Source organism: Marmota monax, unplaced genomic scaffold (genome assembly GCF_021218885.2).
Source record: "Marmota monax isolate L192 unplaced genomic scaffold, Marmota_monax_Labrador192_F-V1.1 WCK01_AAM20220418_F8-fsc00355, whole genome shotgun sequence".
Classification (NCBI taxonomy): domain Eukaryota; kingdom Metazoa; phylum Chordata; class Mammalia; order Rodentia; family Sciuridae; genus Marmota; species Marmota monax.
In genome coordinates this window covers 121,196-142,196 of record NW_026694765.1, presented here as the reverse complement: position 1 = coordinate 142,196, position 21,001 = coordinate 121,196, and the positions used below count along the sequence as shown (strand labels likewise).

Sequence of the window (21,001 nt, the reverse complement as noted above, 5' to 3'; positions counted from 1 at the left end):
AAGATTAAGGTGCTAAAAAAAACATGGAGAGCAGGTGTGGTGGCGCATGTCTGTAATTCTGGCGGTTCTGGAGGCTGAGGCAGGGGGATCATGAGTTCAAAGCCAGCTTCAGCAAAAATGGGGTGCTAAGCAACTCAGTGAGAACCTTTCTCTAAATAAAATACAAAAAAAAAAAAAAAGGCTGGGGATGTGGCTCAGTGGTTGAGTGCCCCTGAGTTCAATTTCCAGAACCACTTCCCCCTGCAAAAAAAAAGAATATGGAGAGAACCAAAAGCTTTTAGAAATTTAAAAATTGTTAGCAGGCATTTAAAAAATCTGTTGGAGGTTTAGAAGATGAAGGTGAAGTAAGCTTTCTATAAGCATTTCTATAAGCAGAACACTCACAAAGAAATGTAAGATGAGAGACAAAATAAAAACAAACAACAAGAGGATCAATCAAGGAGTCCAACATCTGAATATTCAGAAAAAAAACAAGGAAAATAAAAGGAAGGGAAATTTCAAAGAAACGGTTTAAACTATTTCCCAGAGCTAACAGGTTTGAGGTCCAGAAGCCCTATTGAACAGTGGCTCAGTGATTGAAAACCCAGCACTGTCAGGCATCTTGGCATTTGAGAAACTACCATTTTTCTGTGAAAAGTAAAAGTTTTAATATGTTTAAAAAGAAGTAAAAGATTATCTCACCAAATTAAGGTAAAGAAGATTTCTTAAAACATAAAAGGCAAAATGGTTTTTAAAAAGGAATAAAGGTCAATAAATTTATTACATCAAAATTTTAAATTATGTATAATAAAAGATGAAAACATTTAAAAGAATAAAATAAAAAAATTTAAAAGCCTTAGAACTGTAAGCCATAAACAGGGATAAAATAGTTTCAAAGAACATAACTTATAAATAATTATTATCTAGAATTTATAAAGAACTATAAATTATTTAGAAAAAAAACAAACACTTTCACATATACATATACAGTGCCAATTGAAGGGTTATGGAAAATAATGTTCCTATAAGACAGCCCCTAGAAAATATGGAAAGATGCTGTGTCTCCAGAGGAGAGAGGAACTTAGCCAAACATTAAACCCCCTTAGTAAATTCTTTACTGGTAAAAATGGGCTGCGAGGGGAAAAAAGCAAGCTTTCATCCTTTCCCAGGTTCATCCCTAGCATCTGCACCAAAGGCAAACATTCATCCCTTCCCAATCCCAGTGGGTCCTGAAGGGAGGAGGTGGATACTGAAATGCTGGGCCCTTGACTTGGACCCTTTCCATTGCCAGTGAGTCCTGGAAGGAGAAAAGCAAACAGTGAAGCTCTGGGAAAAATGGATTCTAGAGGAAGAAGATAAGCAGTGAACACTGGGTTCTCAGCTTCTCCCAGTGACAATGAGTTTCAGATTTTTTATAACTTATTTCCTGAATGCTCAAACCAACACATTCTGCCTCAGTGTCCAATAATTAAACCACCCTCATTGTGAACTATAAAACTTAGAACCCTCTGTAACCGGGGAGCCATTACAATGCCTGATTGATTGACTTCGCTGGGGAATAAAGGAAAGCATGTTGATCTGTTTGAGGTCTGCTTCCATCTAGGTTATTTGTGTTTTCATAATGGTGCCAAAACTGTGTTGGTTATTTTTGCTTACACAATATCAATAGATATCAATATATATATATATATCAATAGATATCAATAACGAGGATAGTAGAAGAATTACTAAAGTAGAATTGCCAAAAGGTGAAGTAAGAGGAAAATATTTGCCACCTAACAAATGATTAAAGGAATTAAAAAATTAAACCATAAAGGGTATCATATTCGCAAATTTTAAAAAAGTAATAAAACTAGTATTCAAGGATATGAAAAACTAGAAATCCTAATCTAGTAGAGAGTACTAATTTATTCTGTTAGCTTTTGGAGAATAATTAGGAACTTTCCATTAAATATGAAAATGCAAATTCTCTTTGGCCCAACAATTTTAGTCTCAGAGAGTGCTGGGGCATGTTTCCAAGAATATGTACAAAAATATTTATTGTAAAACGACTTGTGATGTTGAAAAACTGATCACAATACAATGACCACAGATAGAAGATAGAAGAATTAATAATTGTGTTGGGGAATATAATCCAATGTTTATATAAAAGAGAAAATGAGAAGAGCCCATCATGCCAGAATAAATACTCTCTAAACATACGATTTGTAGGGAAAATAAAAAGAGACACAGAGAAAATACGCAGAAGCAAGAAAGATGGCAGAATGGCAGAATGGCCAAGCTACCAGCTTTATTTATATCATAAAGGTTACATGAGGTTACTGGTATCAGTAGTACATTATTGTTCATTATGTCATTAGGCAGGTTATAGAGTTAGTAACATTATGCAGCTTATTCCCCAGTTACATGCTATAATTGCAATGTGCAATGTTAGGAGCTTTGTGTAGCTCTCAAGAAAGTCTATTTTTCAAAAGTTACTGTTATGTGGATAGGTTCAGGTGCAGTGAAGCTTGGTGAAACACTGTGGTTGTTTAACAAGAGAGTTTCATGATTTCCAGGAGCTGTGTGCCTGAGATCAAGGTCAAGGCTGATAAAACTCTAGCACAGAACCTCCTCAAATTAGGGCATTGCTACAGCAGCTAGGCATCCTGTGTCTTTGCACAGAAATTTTCCAAGCAGCCAGACATTCTGTGTCTTTGCATTGAAACTTCCTAGCAGCTAGGTATTCTGTGTCTTTGCACAGAAACTTCCTAGCCAACAAGTATGCCACAGTCATGAAGCCATCAGAGACTCCAATCCCAAATACAGAACCCCTACAACTATTAAGATAAAATTCAAGTTGATGGTATGTATAGTGATGCTAGAATGTATATCATGTATGAAAATATGAAAAATAATGCTAAGTATGTGCAAGAATACATGTGGAAAAACTATATTGATGCTCATGGGTATGATATGCAATAAGTTCAAGACAGAGGTAAGAGGAATAAGCAAGTTTTATAGGTAGTTTCAATAATATTTTATTTAAGTTGCAGGTGAATATATGGGTGTTTATTATATTAATTTGCATATCATGTCTATTGTGCACAAAATATTATTCTTTTCATTAAAGCCATTAAAAATTATGTGGCATACCATGTGCATAAATAAGGTATCGTGAATCCAGGAAAGGTGATACTAGTAGAAGCACTGAGGGGAGAGTAGGCTTCTGATAATCTTGCTTATAATAATTTTAAGTCAATAGATACATTCATATTCCTGGTGCTAGGGAATATATTGGTTTACTCTAGTGAACATATGATATCAAAAATTACAGTTGTAGGTGGCACCATCACATGATAAAGTTTGTGAGAGTATTTAATTATTTTCTGTAAACCATCTTGATGTTTCACTAGTGAAATGGACACATGAAACTGTGATGGGTCACAATTATCACCTGGAAGTTTTATGTCTTGATTACAACACAAATTCCTGTAACACCTAAGACGTGAATTTTTCTTTTTTTCTGTAGTAAGGATTGAACACAGGAATACTCTATCATTGAACTCCATCAGCCATTTTACAATTTTTTTTTTATTTTGAGATATAGAGTCTTCCTAAGTTGTCAGGTTGCCTAAGACTTTTGATTCTTTTGATTTACCCTTCTGGGTGCCTGGGATTACAGGCTGTACCACTGCATCCAGTGTGAATTTAGTTTTGATTTGCTATCTTGGTAGAAATAAATGGGTAGTTTCAGTGGCTTGCACTTGGCCCTTTATACCATGGAACTCTTAATTTTCAGGTCAGAGATCTAGTGTGGGGATTCTGATAATTTCTATGTATATTTATTTCTACTGTATAGTATGAAGGGGGATGAAGATCAGCATCTCATTAAGGGGTTCTTCTTCCTGCCCAGGATAATCCAAGCCACCCTAAAATTTATAATCTCAAATAATTAGTAAATAATAAAGCACAAATACTCTGAAATATATTTACAGAAAGCAAAGCCCCTGATAGATCTAGTCTCCATGGGTCCTGGAACTAGGTAAATGAAAGATGCCTCGGATGGTTTATTTAAGGGGGTACAACAAAGGCAGGGGTAAGGTTTCAAGGGCAGAGACTTGATCATGATTTCTTGCAGTCAGCAGATTGGTTGACATCTTGGCAGGTCACACCCATCTCAGGTGCTGGGTGGGATCTTTGGCAGGGCCTGAGGGGGAAGTTCACCTGCATCAGCAGTCAATCCCTGTGAGGATGCCACAGGGAGTTCCTAATGCCAGACTTATTCCCTCAGGAGGCTACTATGCTCAACAGTCCACACACAGCCCATGCTCGGCTTGTGACTGTATACTTTGGGATCAGGCTGCATTCCCTTTGGGAGGTGATCTGGGATGGGATGCACTAGGTAAAAATTCATTGTCTTGACCATCATCAGTTCCACTCTGACCCATGTACTTGTTGGTAGTTCAGGTCTTTGAAGAACAATATCAGTTTTAAATGAATATCCAATAAGAAAAACCAAATGTTTTCCCCATATTCCATTGCCAGTCACATTTGCAAGTGGCCCTGGGTTCCTCTGAGGAGAGCTTGAAGAAATATATCCATGAGTATATTGTTGGAGCTTTTTCTCAGGACATGGACTTCCCCTCAATTGTTGATTCCAAATATATAAATGGATTTAGGTCTTGTAACTGGGTGTTTGTGAATCATCCTTTTAGTAACTTCTTCCACATTTCTGCTCAAAGTCATAGATATGTATGTATTTTTGATTTCCATTCAGATCAAGGAAACCCAACTTTATTGCAGTATCTCTGTGTCATCTTTGAATTATTCATTCCAGTCAGAAAAGAGCTATCCAGGTGCATACCATTACCAATGCAATTTCCCTCCCTTCCTTCCTTCCTTCCTTCCTTCCTTCCTTTCTTTCTTTTCTATTAGAGATTGAACCCAGAGGTGCTTAACCACTGAGCAACATCCACAAACTTTTTTTATTTTTTTTAATTTAAAGACAGGGAATCACTAAGTTGCTTAGGGCTTCGCTATGTTGCTGAGGCTGGCTTTGAACTTGCTATCCTCCTGCCTTAGCCTCCAGACCTGCTGGGATTACAGGTGTGCACCACCATACCTGGTCCAATGCAGTTTTTAATGCTTTAGAATAAGGAAAAGATTTCTGAGCCCTAGGTTTTAAATGTTTTGAACACATTTATTTGTGAATTACACAAAGCTGTAAACATGTCTTACCAATTATAATAAAGATTATTAGATTCAGCATTATATTTTTATCTGTTATTCAGTTTTTGAATTTATTGTTCTCATCACCGATTTTTCCTTATTCTTGTATTAACAAATACAGTGGGTGAAAGTATTAGGATGTATTGTATAAAACACAGCTTCAAAACTATACTCATTAAGAAAAAGACAATGGAATTTTGCAGGGATTTAAATGGAGTCACTTTACTCTTGAGAAGAAATGTTGCCATGTTATTATTTTATCTCAGAAGAGCATCTGCAGGTAGCTTTGCAGTTTTCTTTTGTGATGTTTATATCACACCCGAATTCTTTGACTAAATCTGCACAATTGAAGAACCTATCAATATACTTGCAGGGATTGGCTAAAATGAAACAAAAGACAAAATGGTGTTTCTTAGTCTATAGTATTACTTTCCCCAAACTGTATCATCTCAAGAAAAACCCACTTTCTCTGTAATTGTTCATTTCTTTAATTCTCCTTATATAAATAAGGGAAAACAGGCTTAAATTATTTTAATAGACATACCTGATGTAGCAGATATAGAATTCTCAAAATATAGAGCTTTAAGAAAACAAAGAAATTTTCTATACTGTTTGAATAAAGTGTACAGTAACAGAAATAAATTTATTTCTCAATATATTAGCCCAGCACATGCATGTGTGAGGGTATGTGTGTTGTTATATAAGTTTGTACAACAGAGAAATGATAGAAAAGAGCAAGGGTTGTAAGTAGAAGCATAAAAGCAGTTCATGTTTCACGCAACAACACACAGGTATGGAGTAGCAACCAAACAAAAAGAAAAGTAGCCCAGACTAGCAGTGATTCTGCTGTGTGTGTGTGTGTGTGTGTATGTGTAGTTTATGGGGAGTAGTAGAAAACTTGCTGGAACCTTCAACATATGTGTTTAAAATAGTCCAGTATTCTTTTTCAGGTGCCTGCTTCCCATGATGTATGGTTGCTAGAGAGGAACCATTTTTTTCTTTTCCTATATTTCCTGATTTTTATTAAGGGTAGGAGCAAATTGAGCCTGACCCTACCTAACTTTTTATAGTCAGTTAGTTTCTAGACATCTGTTTTTCCCTTCCTTAACTAAAGACAAGTTGAAGATTCTAAAGGGAGCTAAATGGAAAATTCAACTCCACTTTGGCATGGCTTAAATTTGTTTTGCATTACTATTTTTTTTTTTTTTTTGGTACAGGGATTGAACCTGGGGCTCTTAAACACTAAGTCACATCCACAGACCTTTTTTATATTTTATTTAGAGACAGGGTCTCACTGAGTTGCTTAGGGCTTAGTTACTGAGGCTGGCTCTGAATTCACCATCCTCCTGTTTCAGCCTCCCCAACCACTGGGATCAGAGGTGTGCACCACTATGCCAGGCCTGCATGACTATTTTTATCTTACTTCAGTTAGTGTCATCCTGAAATAGCAGCTGCACTTACCACCAGAACTTTTAATTCTGTGTTTGTTATAAAGAGCAGAAGGACTGAAGTAGGAAAAGGAGGGCCCAGAAGCAGGATGGGGACATGCTTGTATCAGGGTGAAATCTCAGCCTGTCTTCCATATAAGATCAGAGTACGTGGAAACATCATCATTTGATAAAGAACATAAATGACTTACTGCAAAGCCCATTATCACAGTTATTAGGGCAGTCCCCACATGGTTTTCCTTTTTTATATGGGGTCTTCTTTGTATTTCTATTGTTTCCCCTGGCAAAGAAATATTTGGAGGAATGGATTAGTGACAACATTAAGGAATTCGAGATTTTACCATGTGTGTGGACTACAGTCACAGGAACTCACAAAAGGAAAGATTTCTGAAGGCGGGAGCCATAAAAATAAATTGAAGGTAAATTATGCAGGATTTAAATATATGCAGAAGAAAAGAGTCAGAATTGGACCACCTTTCCAATAGACAAAGGGCATACAAACAGAGGACAAATTTACAGTGAAGTTAGTTCCTAAGAATCAGAGCAAATATGTCTTGCTTCTTTATTAGATGATTTTTCTTTCATTGCAAATTTATTAATGTCAACTATGCCAGGCACTTATTATGACTTATCATATTTAATCCTGATAAAAATCCCTGGATACATTGCCACTGCCTCTTTACAGGTAAGTGGAAAGGAGCTCCAGGTTATTAAGTTTTTGGTGAACTGAAGCCCACATAGCTAGCAAATAACCATGCCAATGTTTGTCCTTGAGTCTGATGGTCCACAGAGCCCATGCTGTATGCATGATGCCATCAGCTTCCTAGTTTTATCATCCCTTAGTTCTAACTGCTTGTTTCTTGTCTTTTCCAATGCTCCCCTTTCTTCCAAATCCATGCTCAATGTCTATGCAGCTACCTTATAAGCTCAGATTGACAAAAGGAGTTGGTTCATAGCCCAAGTGCAAACCATTGACCTACCATAGGCCAAAAAAGATCCTCTGTGCAATACTTACTCTGGGCAATAATGACAAACGTAGAAATAGGAGAGGTGCTTGTGAGGACAGTGGGCTAAGGCACAACCAATCTGGTGGGAAGTGGCCCAAACAAGCTGCAGGAGAAAAGTTTAAAATAAAATTATTTAGATTAAGTTGATAGTGTTCACAGTATATGACATTTTGTTTCTTAATTGCTGATTAAAAGTTATTAATGAAGAGAATTTTAAAAGCTGAAAAATATTGTCTTCCAATTTCCAACATTTCCATCTAAAACTGGATGATTACTCTTTTAAAAAATTCCTTTCAATTATAGAGCCTCATTTAAAGTTACAGGAAGCTTTATACATCCATGATACATTTGTTAAAACAGTTGATCCACCCTGTGGTTAGTAAAGAAGTGGGCAAGTGGGTATCAGGCCACCAGGAAAAGTAGCAAACTGCAATTCAAGTTTTGCAGGGAAAAACAATAAGAAATCATGTCAACCTTGTGCCTTTCTGCAGATATATCAATTTTCACAAGATAACTTCAATTTTGTGTCACAAAAATACAAAAATTACTTATTCAATACTATTAAAAATACTTTGTATGCATACAAGTACATACTTCATGATTATTATTTTCTCTTTAGCATTTCAAGCTGTGACTGGCTCAGTGAAAATAGCTCAAAGCTTTTGTTTCTTTGCTTCAAGATAATTTAATGTTGCCTAAATATAACTGAGATAATTTTATTACTTTATTCCTATGGCCATTATTTGAAAGACTCTATTGTGGTAAATCCAAAATCACAAAAAGCACATAGGTGTTTGAAAATATCCTAGAAATAGTGGCTATTGATGGGTAATGTATGCTTCATAAAGCAGGGTAGTTTTCATACACAAACTCAGATAACCATAGTTCAGATGTATGTGGCATCTCCAGGAAAAACTGAGGAAAAAGATTAGTTTGGGATGATAGAAGAAAGAGAAGCATTAAGGTTTTGGCATTATGTTTTTACCTGGGTATAATGACCAGTTTTAGAATTTGCTCGAATATCTCCAACTCCATATTTAAAATTTTTAACTTCATCATAAAAAACTTGGATTATATGTGACCATGGTAAGGGAGCGCTGGACATGAATAAATTCTCTCCACAATTAGCAACTAAAAATTAGAAAAGATAATGAACCAGTAGTTAAATCAGTACTTGTAAAGATTTCTCATTGAAAATTATTAAAATTTTTTAGTTTCTGAGATCAATATTGCTTCTCATTCATGTACAGTTATCTTCAACTGACTGATTTGTGGAAGAAATCCAGTATCAACTTCAAAAGCATTGCTCTGTGACTTGGAATCACTTCCTTTTCCTTCTCCCCATGAATGAATAGATCTTTTAAAAATGTAATTAATGCTTTGTTTTCAAACTGATTATGTAGCTTTCTTTCTGGAAAAAAAACTCAGCAGAAAAATTCCTTCCTATAAACTAGATTTAGCACCAACTTTCACAGAGTCTCAGAATTGGAAGGAACAAGAGAGATAAGATAACAGATATGATTTTGGCAATATCGATAAACTCAATGTTTTGTCAATTATTGAGTATTTTCTCTCATGCCTTTATAACATACATGTAGGGGATATTGAGGAAATTACAAACATGACTTTTGTACTTTGGCTCTTAAGGTGGGGAAATAAGGTGCACACATGAAGCAAACAGCAAACTGATCAGAGCTCAGATGTAGTGTCTAGTGGGTAAATGATGAATTTAAAGTCATGGACACAGGAGTGACAAGGCCATGTTTGGAGTAATCAGTAGGCTGAACAGATTTTAGTAAAAGATATAAGGTAAATTTTAGAGTTGTCAGGTAGAATGGAACAGGGTGAAGACCTTGGAACACAGGTAGAGAATTAATTCACTATTAAACTGATTTTCACTTATGCTCTGGAAAATTATCCTAAGTGGTAATAATAAAATATTCCTTATAAAAATAAAGTAATAATTTTCGCCAGGAGCTCATGGTCTGATGGGTTTGGCCATAATATTCTCAGTGGGAGATTTTTAGATTTTGAAGAATAAAACTTGGCATATGGCTACCATGGACGATTAATATCTAAGTGGACTTAAGTTCCAAAAAATATTTAAAACAATCTATTTTTGTTCTCTTTTGTCCTAACTTTTGCTTTTCACTGCTTCTCAGACAAAAATATAAATATCTGGTGTGAAGCAGCAGGAATAAAGTCATTTTAGGATGAGTCTTGAAAAAGAAAAGACTGGAAGTAAATAAATGAGTGTGAGGGTGGATGAGAAGACCAAAACTGATATATAAAAGCAAGTCCTTCATTTCCAAACTTATTCTCTTCCTCATTCATAGTTAATCTTTTTTTGGGGGGGGCAGGCAGGGTGGGGGTGGGAGAGAGAGTCCTGGGAATTGAACTCAAGGACACTGGACCTCTGAGCTACATCCCCAGCCCTATTTTGTATTTCATTTAGACAAGGTCTCACTGAGTTGCTTAGTGCTTGGCCATTGCTGAGGCTGGCTTTGAACTCTGGATTGTCCTGCTTTAGACTCTGGAGCTCTGGGATTAGAGGCGTACACTACCATGCTGGTTCATAGTTAATTAATCTTTAGCTTTTAAAAATGCCACCACATGGAGCTGGTGTTGTGACTCAGAAGTAGAGAGCTCACCTAATATGCGTGAGGCACTGGGTTTGATCCTCAGCACCACATAAAAATAAAATAAAGATATTGCATCCACCTATAACTAAAAAATTAAAAAAAAATGCCACCACATTAGTCATTAGAGGTTTGACTTACAACTAACTTTTCGTTGACTTCTTGAGCTGTGAGACAAGGTGCACCTGTTTGCCCACTTTTCAGCATTCTTGGCAACTTCAGCATTCCAGTTCTCAAAGCACATGACAAACATTTACAAGTTAAAATAGGATGGTTTCACAATATAATGGTTAAGTATATGACTATGTTGAAAACAAATACCTGTCTGAAGAATCATTTTCTATCATTTCTCATTTCCCCCCGATTCTAATAAAAGACACATTTCTTGCTTCCTAAATTATTGAGTTACCACAATATATACATCTGGGGGTCATAGAATAAAATATTTTGGGAAAAATAGTCATCTAGTGTTCCAGAAGCACAATAAACATTTTAAAACTGTGGGCATAATCTTTTAGAAGGACAAAACATTTTTTTAATGATTATATCTAACTAATAAGAACTGAGATCTAAGCATGTGCTGTTTGGCCCCTGTAATTGGTACTATAAATGTAATAGTTTTCATAGACTAATATACTCTCAGAAACTAGACTTTTCTAATTCAACATTAGAAAAGTCTGTGTTATACTTCACAGTTGTGAAGGAAAAGATAAATGCCCACTCTATCCCATATCTCAAAATTTCAAAAAATCTAGGAAAATCAATATAAATAAATATTTTATTATTATAATTCTGACAAGTTAAGCAAAGATTCCTAGAGATTGCTTTTGAAGAAGAAAGAATTTTTCAGAGTAGGATGAGAAAAGATGTTTACAATAGAGCAAAATTATCTTATATCTTTGAGAAGGCAACATTAGTTACTTATTAGAGTCATGAGGTATTTATTCCCTGCACCCGGCACAAAAGAACTACTTAGAAAAGAAAGACTCAGTAGAAAAATTCCTTCCTGAAATCTAGATTGAGCACCAACTTTCATAGCATCTCAGAATTGAAATGAATTAGAGAGAGAACAGATTTTATTTCTTATTTGTCATTGAAAACTCCTCTAGGGCTGGGGTTGTGGCTTAGTGGTAGAGCGCTTGCCTAGTGTGAGGCACTAGATTAGATCCTCAGCACCACATAAAAAATAAATAAATAAAATAAAGATATTGTGTTCATTTACAACTAAAAAATATTTAAAAAGGGAAAACTCCTGTAAAGGATAGTATTTAGCCTCTAAATGAAATATATGCCTTCTAAGACAGATTATTGTAGCAAATTGCTAGTTTTGGTTTTAAAAACTTACCTAGCTATATATACTTCCAAAGATATTTGATCTGTCCCAACAAATCTATTTTTCATATGATAACACTTTAAATACTTGAATTTAGAAGAGAAAGAAAAAAACTGATTTTTATTAAGTACTCATACATACGTGGCTTTTTATTTACATTAATATCATCTCTATTTATTCCCACAAAGGTACAGCAAATTTTGAGTTAATTCCACTACTAGAAAGAAATTTGAGGAACTTACAGATTACATAACTAGCCCGAAACCAACCATCATATCCTCCTGATATTTTTTATGTGTATAAATATCTCCTGCTTTGTTGTATTTTGGTATAGCATTCTATCATGCTAATAAATATCTGCATATGACCCTTTGATCAGTGTACTGTCTAAATACATTATATTATATAACTTAAGAACTAATCATAGCAGAAAAGAGCAAGACTTTTAATTTACAAACCTATTCACCATATTTTATTATAGATCCTAAGATTTCATTTGCAGATTGGTGTCTATTCAATTTATTTAATCTGTAAGGTTTCTTGCATATCATCTACCCATTAACTATACCCCCATCCTTGCTTATAGAATTAACTTTTGTTTTTCAGTTCAAAATTGTATATTTAATGGCCAGTTCCAGACACTGAGATGACAACTATCCAGTAATATAAACAGATTATTTTTAAATCTATAGGTCCTGGTTTAATGTCCATTGTTTAATGGCTAAATGCTGATTGTAATGATTCATTGACAAGATAGGGCTTACCATTTTAAGCATATTGCTTGCTCTAGGATTTGTCATCCTCCTAAGATCATTGTGCTTATTAGTAATCTCCATTTGAACTGATGGATGATGGGTCAATAAAGAGAAAAATGAGACATTCGCCTTTAAAAAGAAGCAAGAAGTTAACAAAGTTACAACATTGACTATCAAAGTAACAGAATTACAATTTACTCTATCAATATAGTAATTGATAAAATGTTTAGTTTTATGATCTCAAACTTTAATAATGACAGCAGTTACCCAGGACTTTTTAACCTGCAGAATGCTAGCCTCCATCTCCTAGTTTCTGATTCAGGAAGCCAGGGTGGGACCAGATAATTTGCATTTCTAATAAGTACTCAGGGCCTGTGCTTTGAGAATTACATGTCTAATTTACAGAATTGTTCTGGGAAACATGGGCTTGTCTTTTTGAATTACTCATTTTTTCCATTAGTAATAGATTAATATGATCTGTAACTTGTCTACACATGATCCTATCTCTCAACAATGCAAGAATTTAAAATCCTCATCAGTGGCCTAATTGTACCAGAAAATTCCAATAAGAAATACTTTCTGGAGCTCTGCAAAAATAGACTGTGACCCACATGGTAGCCAGCAAGACAGATTTATTCAAAATGCAGATAATACCATTTTTTAAATATAGTGAAACAGAGAAAGGCTATATTATATAAGATATTAATCAAATTAAAAATATGAGTAGCATTCCAGGGTTCACTTGCCAACAATGTTCAGTATATCTTATAAGAATATGTTTTCTGTGCATATGTATGTTTAAATTAACCTCAAGAAATTGTCATTTTCTATCTTTATAAGAGTATAAACAGAGGAACATTTTTAATGTTTAGTTTTTATTAGTGCATATTAATTATACAGAATGATGTATTTTACTCTGGCATATTTATGCATATATAAAATCACAATTCGATTAATTTTAGTAACCAATATCTCCTCTGCCCTTTATCTGCTCCCACATCCTCTTCCTCTACTCTGTTAATCTCTCTTCTAATTTCATAGTCTTTTTTTTAAACCCTTCTAGCTTGCACATAAGGGAAAAAACATATGATACTTTTGTCTATGAGTTTGACTTATTTTGCTCAACATAATGGTCTCTAGTTCCACCAATTTTCTTGCAAATCACATCATTGCACTCTTCTTTATGGCAGAATAAAACTCCATTGTATAGGTATAGCAAATTTTCTTTATCCATCCATCTGAGGACAGACACTTAGGCTGATTCCATAACTTGGTTACTGTGAATTGTGCTGAAATAAACATGGACATGCATGCATCTCTAAAATATGTTGCTTTTAATTCTAGATAAATATGGAGTGGTAAAATATAATTACATGATAGACTTAATTTTGGCTCTTTGGAGAACCCCCATAATGATTAGTGGCTTTTCTAATTTATATAATTAGCCTTAGTGTGTAAGAATTCTTTTTTTACCCTGAATCCTCACAAGCATTTATTGCTATTTGCATCCCTAATACTTGTCATTCTAGCTGGAATGAGATGGAATTTCAGTGTAGTTTTGATTTGCATTTCCCTGATCACCAAAATTGTTGAATATTTTTTATATAGTTATTCGCCATTTGTACTTCTTCTTTTGAGAAGTGTCTGTTCAATTCATTTGCCAATTTATTGATTGTTTTTTTTTAATTTGAGGTTTTTGAGTTTTTCATATATTCTGGATTTTAGTCCTCTGTCAGAGGAGTAGCTGACAAGGATTTTCTCTCATTCTATTGTTGTTTCTTCACTCAGTTTATTGTTTTCTTTGCTGTGCAGAGTTTTTCAATTTGATGCCATCCCATTTATTGATTCTTTTTCTTATTTACTGAACTATAGGTGATCTTATTCAGGAAGATTTGCCTGCACATACACATTAAAATGTTTCCCCCATTTTTTCTTTTAACAGAAAAAAAATTCTTATAGTTAACTCTTTGATCCATTTGAGTTGACTTTTGTACCAGTCAAAAGATAAGAAATGTGTCTCCTTAGCATGGTGCAGTGGCACACACCTTTGGCTAGGGAAGTTGAGGCAGGAGAATCATAGTTCAGAGCCAGCCTCAGCAAAAGTGAGGCGCTAAGCAACTCAGTGAGAACCTGTCTCTCAATAAAATATAAAATAGGGCTGGAGATGTGGCTCAGTGGTTAATTGTCTGGAAAAAATTATTTGCCCATTTATTAATTGTTATGGATATCAGTCTTCTACATATGGATATATACTTTCTCAGAATCATTTGTTAAAGAGGGTGTCTTTTCACCAATGCATGTTTTTGGCACTTTCATCAATAGTCAGATGACTGTAGCTATGGGGTTTGTTTCTGTCCTCTATTCTGGCCCACTGATCTATGTGTTTGTTTTTATGCCAGTGCTAAAATATTTTACAGAAGAGCATATGTTTAAAAACTGAAAAAAATATCCATTTAAAAATTAAGGAAAGGGCTGGGGATGTGGCTCAAGCGGTAACGCTCTCGCCTGACATTCACGGGGCACTGGGTTCAATCTTCGGCACCACATAAAAAAATAAAGATGTTGTGTCCACCGAAAACTGAAAAATAAATACTAAAAAAAAAATTCTCTCTCTCTCTCTCTCTCTAAAAAAAATAAGGACAATGAAAGCACAATGAATCCTTGGAAACTATCTAGTACAAGACTGTGATGATTCTTTTCTAATTGCTGTCTCGCTCAATCCAGTTATTATCCACCCTTTTCTGCCCTGACTTGTGCCAGGAAGCTGGTCCTTCCAGCTTGCACTACCTGGGCTTTCTTCCAGTTTTCTGGGTCAAAGGGAGAAATTGGAGGAACTGAGGGTGAGGAGAGAGGTGGGGCACCTCTTGTTTACTCCCTTGACTTCTGCACTTCATTTCTGGGAATAGCTCCCTGCATTATAAATCCACTTTGGTGGCTTCACACTTTCTTTCATTTCCTCCTTGCATCCCTCAGGCCTAGGAGTAGAAAGACTTCCTGCTGTTGTCATTCTCCATTCATGTTCCTTCCAATCCTATTCTGCCTGTACATAAACATCCCTCACTGAAGATCTTCTTTCAAACCACCTGTGGAAATCTGTTCCCTGTCTAGACTCTAAGTGAAAGATTCTTCTTTGTTTTGCAAGAAACAGATTCAGAAAGGTTGACTGAGTTATGTGAGCATCTCTTTTTTTTTTTCTTTATAACCAGGAACTGATTACTTAAACTTAGGAGGGCAAATTAATAAATGACAACAGATCTCTCACAGGATCTCTCGTACCTCAGGGCTCTATTTCAATAATGAGGGTAGTATACTGGAGCTACTACTACATTTTTAGAAAACAGTTTACTATAATAGACATTTTGCAATAAGTGAACTCACTTACTTTTTTATTCCTTTATTAGTAATCACTTTTTTAACCAGTGGTCAAAATTAAATGAAGTAGTTGGCAAAATACTATAGGCTTCTAGGAAATATAATTTCAGAAGACACACAAGTATATGAGTATGCTAAATCCATCCCTTCTTCTGCATAAGGTTGTTTCAGTAGCCTAATATCTAATTTCTTTTCTTACTATACACAGACCTTACCTCAAATTCACCTTATATACACTACTAGTTTTGCTTTTCCAGTTATATCATTATAGAGCACAAGGCAGCAAAAATAGTGATTTATAACTTAAAGCAGTACGTGGATAATAAGTGGGAAGAATGCTAAATATGTTTTCAAAGATACAGATCACATCATTCAGGAAAGAGTCCAAAAGCAAATGACAGAAATTCTTGAGGTACAGCAGATCCCCTGGAAGGTAGCAGGGAGTACTAAGTAGGCACATGCCATGTGATCAACCTTAGCAACACTCGTCAATATGTTGTGTTTTCTTTACATCTTAAAAAAATGGTGAAATAATTTTAATATCTGCTATTTATGGAACTACTGTTATATAATTTAATTCTCAAAGCAAGCCATTGTGGTAGTTATTTTTCTCATTGTAAAAACGCAATATTCTAGATCAGATAAATAGTTCTTTAATGGGCAATGTTCAGACAATTAGTCAATGTTAATAGACACTGGCTAATGCTGTATGCTCATTTTATAGATGAGGACCCTAGAAATTGGAATATGTGAAAAATATCCTTAATCTCCTTTGGAAAATGAACAATATTAGGCCAAGATTTAAACCAAATTCTCTCTCATTCTCTCTGCTTGGGATATATATATATATAAATATATATGTATATATATATCACATATGTATATCACAATATGTATATCCATAGATATAAAACATATAATCATATGTGTATGTATACATATGTACATAATACACACACACACACACACATATATATATATATATTTTTTTTTTTTAATTTTTTTTTAGATGGGGTCTTGCTATGTTTATCATGCTGGTCTTCAACTTCTGGCCTCAAGTGATTCTCTTGCCTCAGCCTTCCCAGTAGCTGAAACTGCAGAGAAAGGCCACTACACTTGGCTGAACCAAACTCTTTTGATACTAAATAGAGTCCTTCCAAATCAACACACTGGCACCTGGAATACAGCTACCACCTAGGAAATAGTGTAAATAAACTTCATCTAAAATTCTTCCTCTCCTGTATTGACACCCATCTATTTATGTGGTTGGCAAAGATACTAAGAAAAACTCTGCAGATACCTAACTATGGGATAACTTGATTTTACTTATCTTCCTTTGAGGTATGTAAAATTTATTTTACCTTTTTGGTTTCTTTAAGCACATTTTAGACTAAAAAAAGCTTTAGTTCTTTAGAAGTCAGACTAAAACACTATTCCTTTAAATAAAGACAGAAGCTGAATTACAATAATTATTCTAGTTTGAGGTATGAAATCAGTTTCCATTCTCCTGGTACACAGTGTAATTTCAGTGTCCTACTTATCCTTATGTCCACCTAAGAGCTGACTCTCCCAATGAGGGTGAGAGGAAGTGGAAACTTATATGCCGATCTCTTATTACTTGACTGAATTTCCTGTTTTAGAAAGGAGAGGGATGTGTTTCACTTCTAGAATAAAAATTCACATATTTCTCTAATGGCTCATTGTCCCCTTGCTTCTCAATCTACTATACTCAATACCACACTATACATATCATTATGATCATATCTGGTGTTTGTATTGCTGATCTACTGTTTTATTGCTTACCCTATAGTATTAATAAGTTCACGAGAGTTACTCTTTCCTTTTGTCTGATAATTTAGTCATTAAACATACACAGTGATGAGAACAAGATGAAGTAAAAGGTGTATTATGTGGCCAGATAATATGTCCTTCCATTCTCTGTCTCAGAACATTTGACACTATCATAATTTCCTACATAACAGCCACTGGAGCTATGGTTGAGGCAATCCTACTAATAGGGCTCAAAATTTATTATTAGATTAAATCCATACCATGCCTGCAGCGTGTTGCAGAAGTACCACGAAACATATGCCTGCTAACACCATTGTCTCTGGAAGAAATGAGGTATTTATGAGACTTACATGTTATAAAATTATCTTACTCTCTGAAAAAATTACATTTTTAAGGAATAAAATTTGTGGCTTTTTGTAGAGTTCAAAAACTTTTGTGGGAACAGATATCCTTGGTCAGATGGACAGTTTTTATTAATAAATATCTGTCTTACTCTTTACTACAAATGTAGACTTTCTTTCTTTCTTATTCATTCTCAGGCTGGAATCCCAGAATATAGCAGCAAATTTTTCCTATTTCCTTTAGAAGGAAAAAATATTTGAGAACTAATCAATACATAATAGTAAAACTTGGACTATGATAATCCATATCACTAACAAACATCTCCAATTGCAAGGAAGTTAATGTAAAACCTTGTTTTAAAATTTTTCTCTGTTGGTCATGGTAATCTTTAAGATACTACTGAGAAAGACATTAATTTTCAAGTAAGCACACCAAAGTGATAGAACTCTGAATATGCATTCATCTGAAGAGAAACCCCTGGAGAAAGTGATGAGTTTATAGATACATTACACTTCTACCTTAGGTTCATATAATTGTCTATTATTATTATTATTATTATTATTATTACTGAAACATTGTTAAATATTTTTTGCCACAGTCCCTTTTTTAATTTTAGAAGTTACTTCTTTTTTCTCCAACATTAGTTCATTTATATATTGTTTGAGCTGAGTAGTTGTAATAGAGACCCTGTGGCCTGCAAAACCTGAAGTATGTAATATCCAGCTCTTTATAGAAAAAGTTTGCTGACTTCTGGGAAGAATATTGACAGCAGGTTAAAAAAAAAAAGGAAGAAAGCCCCTTTTTCTCATCTACATCCTCCATTGTGTTTTATTGACTCTTTAAAAAAACCCATACATACTAATTATACAGAATAATGGCTTTCATTGTGGTATATTCATACACACATGTAACATACTTTGATTCTATCCACCTCCCACTATCCTTCCCTGCCCCTCCCCCATCCTTTTATTCTTTATTAGTCTCTCTTCTATAAAAGTAACTTCTTAAAACACCTTTTCCCTATTAAGTTTCACTCTAGTCCTTCTCCTTCTTCTTCTTCTTTTCCTCCTCCTTCTCTTCTTCTTCTTCCTCCTCCTCCTCCTCCTCCTCCTCCTCCTCCTCCTCCTCCTCCTCCTTCTTCTTCCTCTCTTCTTCTTCTTTTTAACGATCACTAAATATTGAAGCTGGCTATTACAGGACTCCTATTGAATAGTTGGACAAATTGCCTCCTTCAATCAATTCAAGTATGATATGTCTTGAATATCCTCTGTACTATAGTAGCTTTATCCTAAAGGTACTTCAGTTTATCTACAATCCCATTTATAAGTGTTATGTCAAATATGAATATAATATTCCTTACATGATCCATTTTTCTTGATTCTCTGCTATATTAGACCATGGCAATGCTGAGAAAAATATTGGAAGCAAGTCCTGATGATTACTAGACTCTTAGCTACTAGAAGTAATGTTGGGGATAAAATTTAAGGCTACAAAAGTTTTTCCTTCAACTGTGGATAACTCTTATTTCAAAATAATGCAGTAAATACTATACCTGAGTTAGGAAGATGGGAAGGGTAAGTCGTTCCTGTGACCAAAGGAAGATGAACATATTTTGACCTTCAGTACAGCAATATATATATATATATATATATATATATATATATATATATACATGTAACACAAGTCACTTACTTTTCTTGTTTGGTTACCTTGAATTATGCAAGATAATGTGCCTTGGTGAAAACCCCCTATGGATCTTATCACATGTTTCAGTTCTAAATAAGTCATTATTTAATTCTAAAGAGAAACTCAGTTAATGTTGGCAATTCTTTTATAATTGGGGTTTACAGTATTATTAATAATGGATTACAGAAGGCTTAAACTTTTATAATAGTTCAGAGAGTATAATACTAGGTTAGTAGGTGGAGCTTTGTGTACTTATTTCTCAATAGTCCTCCACAGCATCACCTAATAATTAGCTTTTGGTAAACTACCTTTATGATGTCTAAGGATTATATAATACATATTACAAAATCCCACATCATATTATATTATTAAAATTATTAATGTAATTAGTGAAAAGTTTAATAAACAGTGAAATTTATTTTGATTTTCATTATTGAATTCCCCTATAATGAAATAAGATGTTAAAATAATTTTCCAGAAACATAAGATAATAGCACAAATTACTTAAAGTAAAAGTGTCACTGAAATGTATCAAAAGATGCAAAACAAATTATAGGTATGCATTCTCTACCCCCATGCCCCCTCCTTATCCTCCCTCCCCTTTGCCATATCTAAAGTTTGTCCATTCTTCCCATGCTCCCTCCCCATCCCCACTATGGATCAGCATCCTCATATCAGAGAAAATATTCTGCATTTAGTTTTTTGGGATTGGCTTACTTCACTTAGCATGATATTCTCCAACTCTATCCATTTACCTGCAAATGCCATGATTTTATTATGCTGAGTAATATTCCATTGTTGTATATTACCATAGTTTCTTTATCATTCATCTCTTGAAGGGCAGTTTTGCTATTGTGACTTGTGCTGCTATAAACATTGATGAGGCTGAGTCACTATAGTATGCTGATTTTAAGTCCTTTGTGTATAAACCAAGGAGTGGGATAGCTGGGTCAAATGGTGATTCCGTTCCAAGTTTTCTAAGGAATCTTCATACTGTTTTCCAGAGTGCTTGCATCAATCTGTAGTCCCACCAGCAATGTATGAATTGCCTTTTCCCCCACATCCTTGCCAACACTTTGTTGTTATATTCTTAATAGCTGCCATTCTGACTGGAGTGGGATGAAACCTTAAAGTAGTTTTGATTTGCATTTCTCTAATTGCTTGCTTTCCAGGATGGGGAGAGGCTAGGACTTGTGGTTAGAAGCTTTTTTCAAAAACACACTTCCTCCACCTCCCCAGCTCATTACCTACTGTACACACACCTTAAGCAAACGTAAGGGGAAAATTCCAGAGAAATAACTATAAAAATATTGATTGGATTGCAGGTGCTATTGGACATTGTCTAGCCAATAGTCATGCTGATATGCCCACAAGTTTATCTGAAAGTGAAGGAAATATTGGCAAAGAGGTCTGGATGCATAAAAATAGTCTGCATTGG

The 21,001-nt window shown here is 34.7% G+C and overlaps 1 protein-coding gene across 1 annotated transcript; it reads right to left on the bottom strand.

Moving 5' to 3' along the window:
* Positions 1-5,142: 5,142 nt before the first annotated feature.
* LOC131423428 (cysteine-rich venom protein-like) lies at positions 5,143-19,461 on the bottom strand. Its single transcript, XM_058572817.1, has 8 exons — positions 19,430-19,461; positions 17,796-17,854; positions 12,382-12,501; positions 10,426-10,516; positions 8,631-8,776; positions 7,654-7,748; positions 6,830-6,918; positions 5,143-5,570 (listed from the first exon to the last, which is right to left on the bottom strand). Exons 2-8 carry the CDS (start codon positions 17,847-17,849, stop codon positions 5,443-5,445), a joined length of 723 nt encoding a protein of 240 aa, XP_058428800.1. The 5' UTR covers positions 17,850-17,854; positions 19,430-19,461; the 3' UTR covers positions 5,143-5,442.
* Between the last annotated feature and the right edge of the window lie 1,540 nt (positions 19,462-21,001).

Coding starts and splice junctions, on each gene's coding strand:
- LOC131423428 (XM_058572817.1), bottom strand. CDS start 17,849: ATGGTGTTAGCAGGCATATGTTTCGTGGTACTTCTGCAACACGCTGCA. Junction 7,749..8,630: donor AAACTGGTCATTATACCCAG/GTAAAAACATAA, acceptor TTTCTCCTGCAG/CTTGTTTGGGCCACTTCCCA. Junction 6,919..7,653: donor GTTTGTCATTATTGCCCAGA/GTAAGTATTGCA, acceptor TTTCTTTGCCAG/GGGAAACAATAGAAATACAA.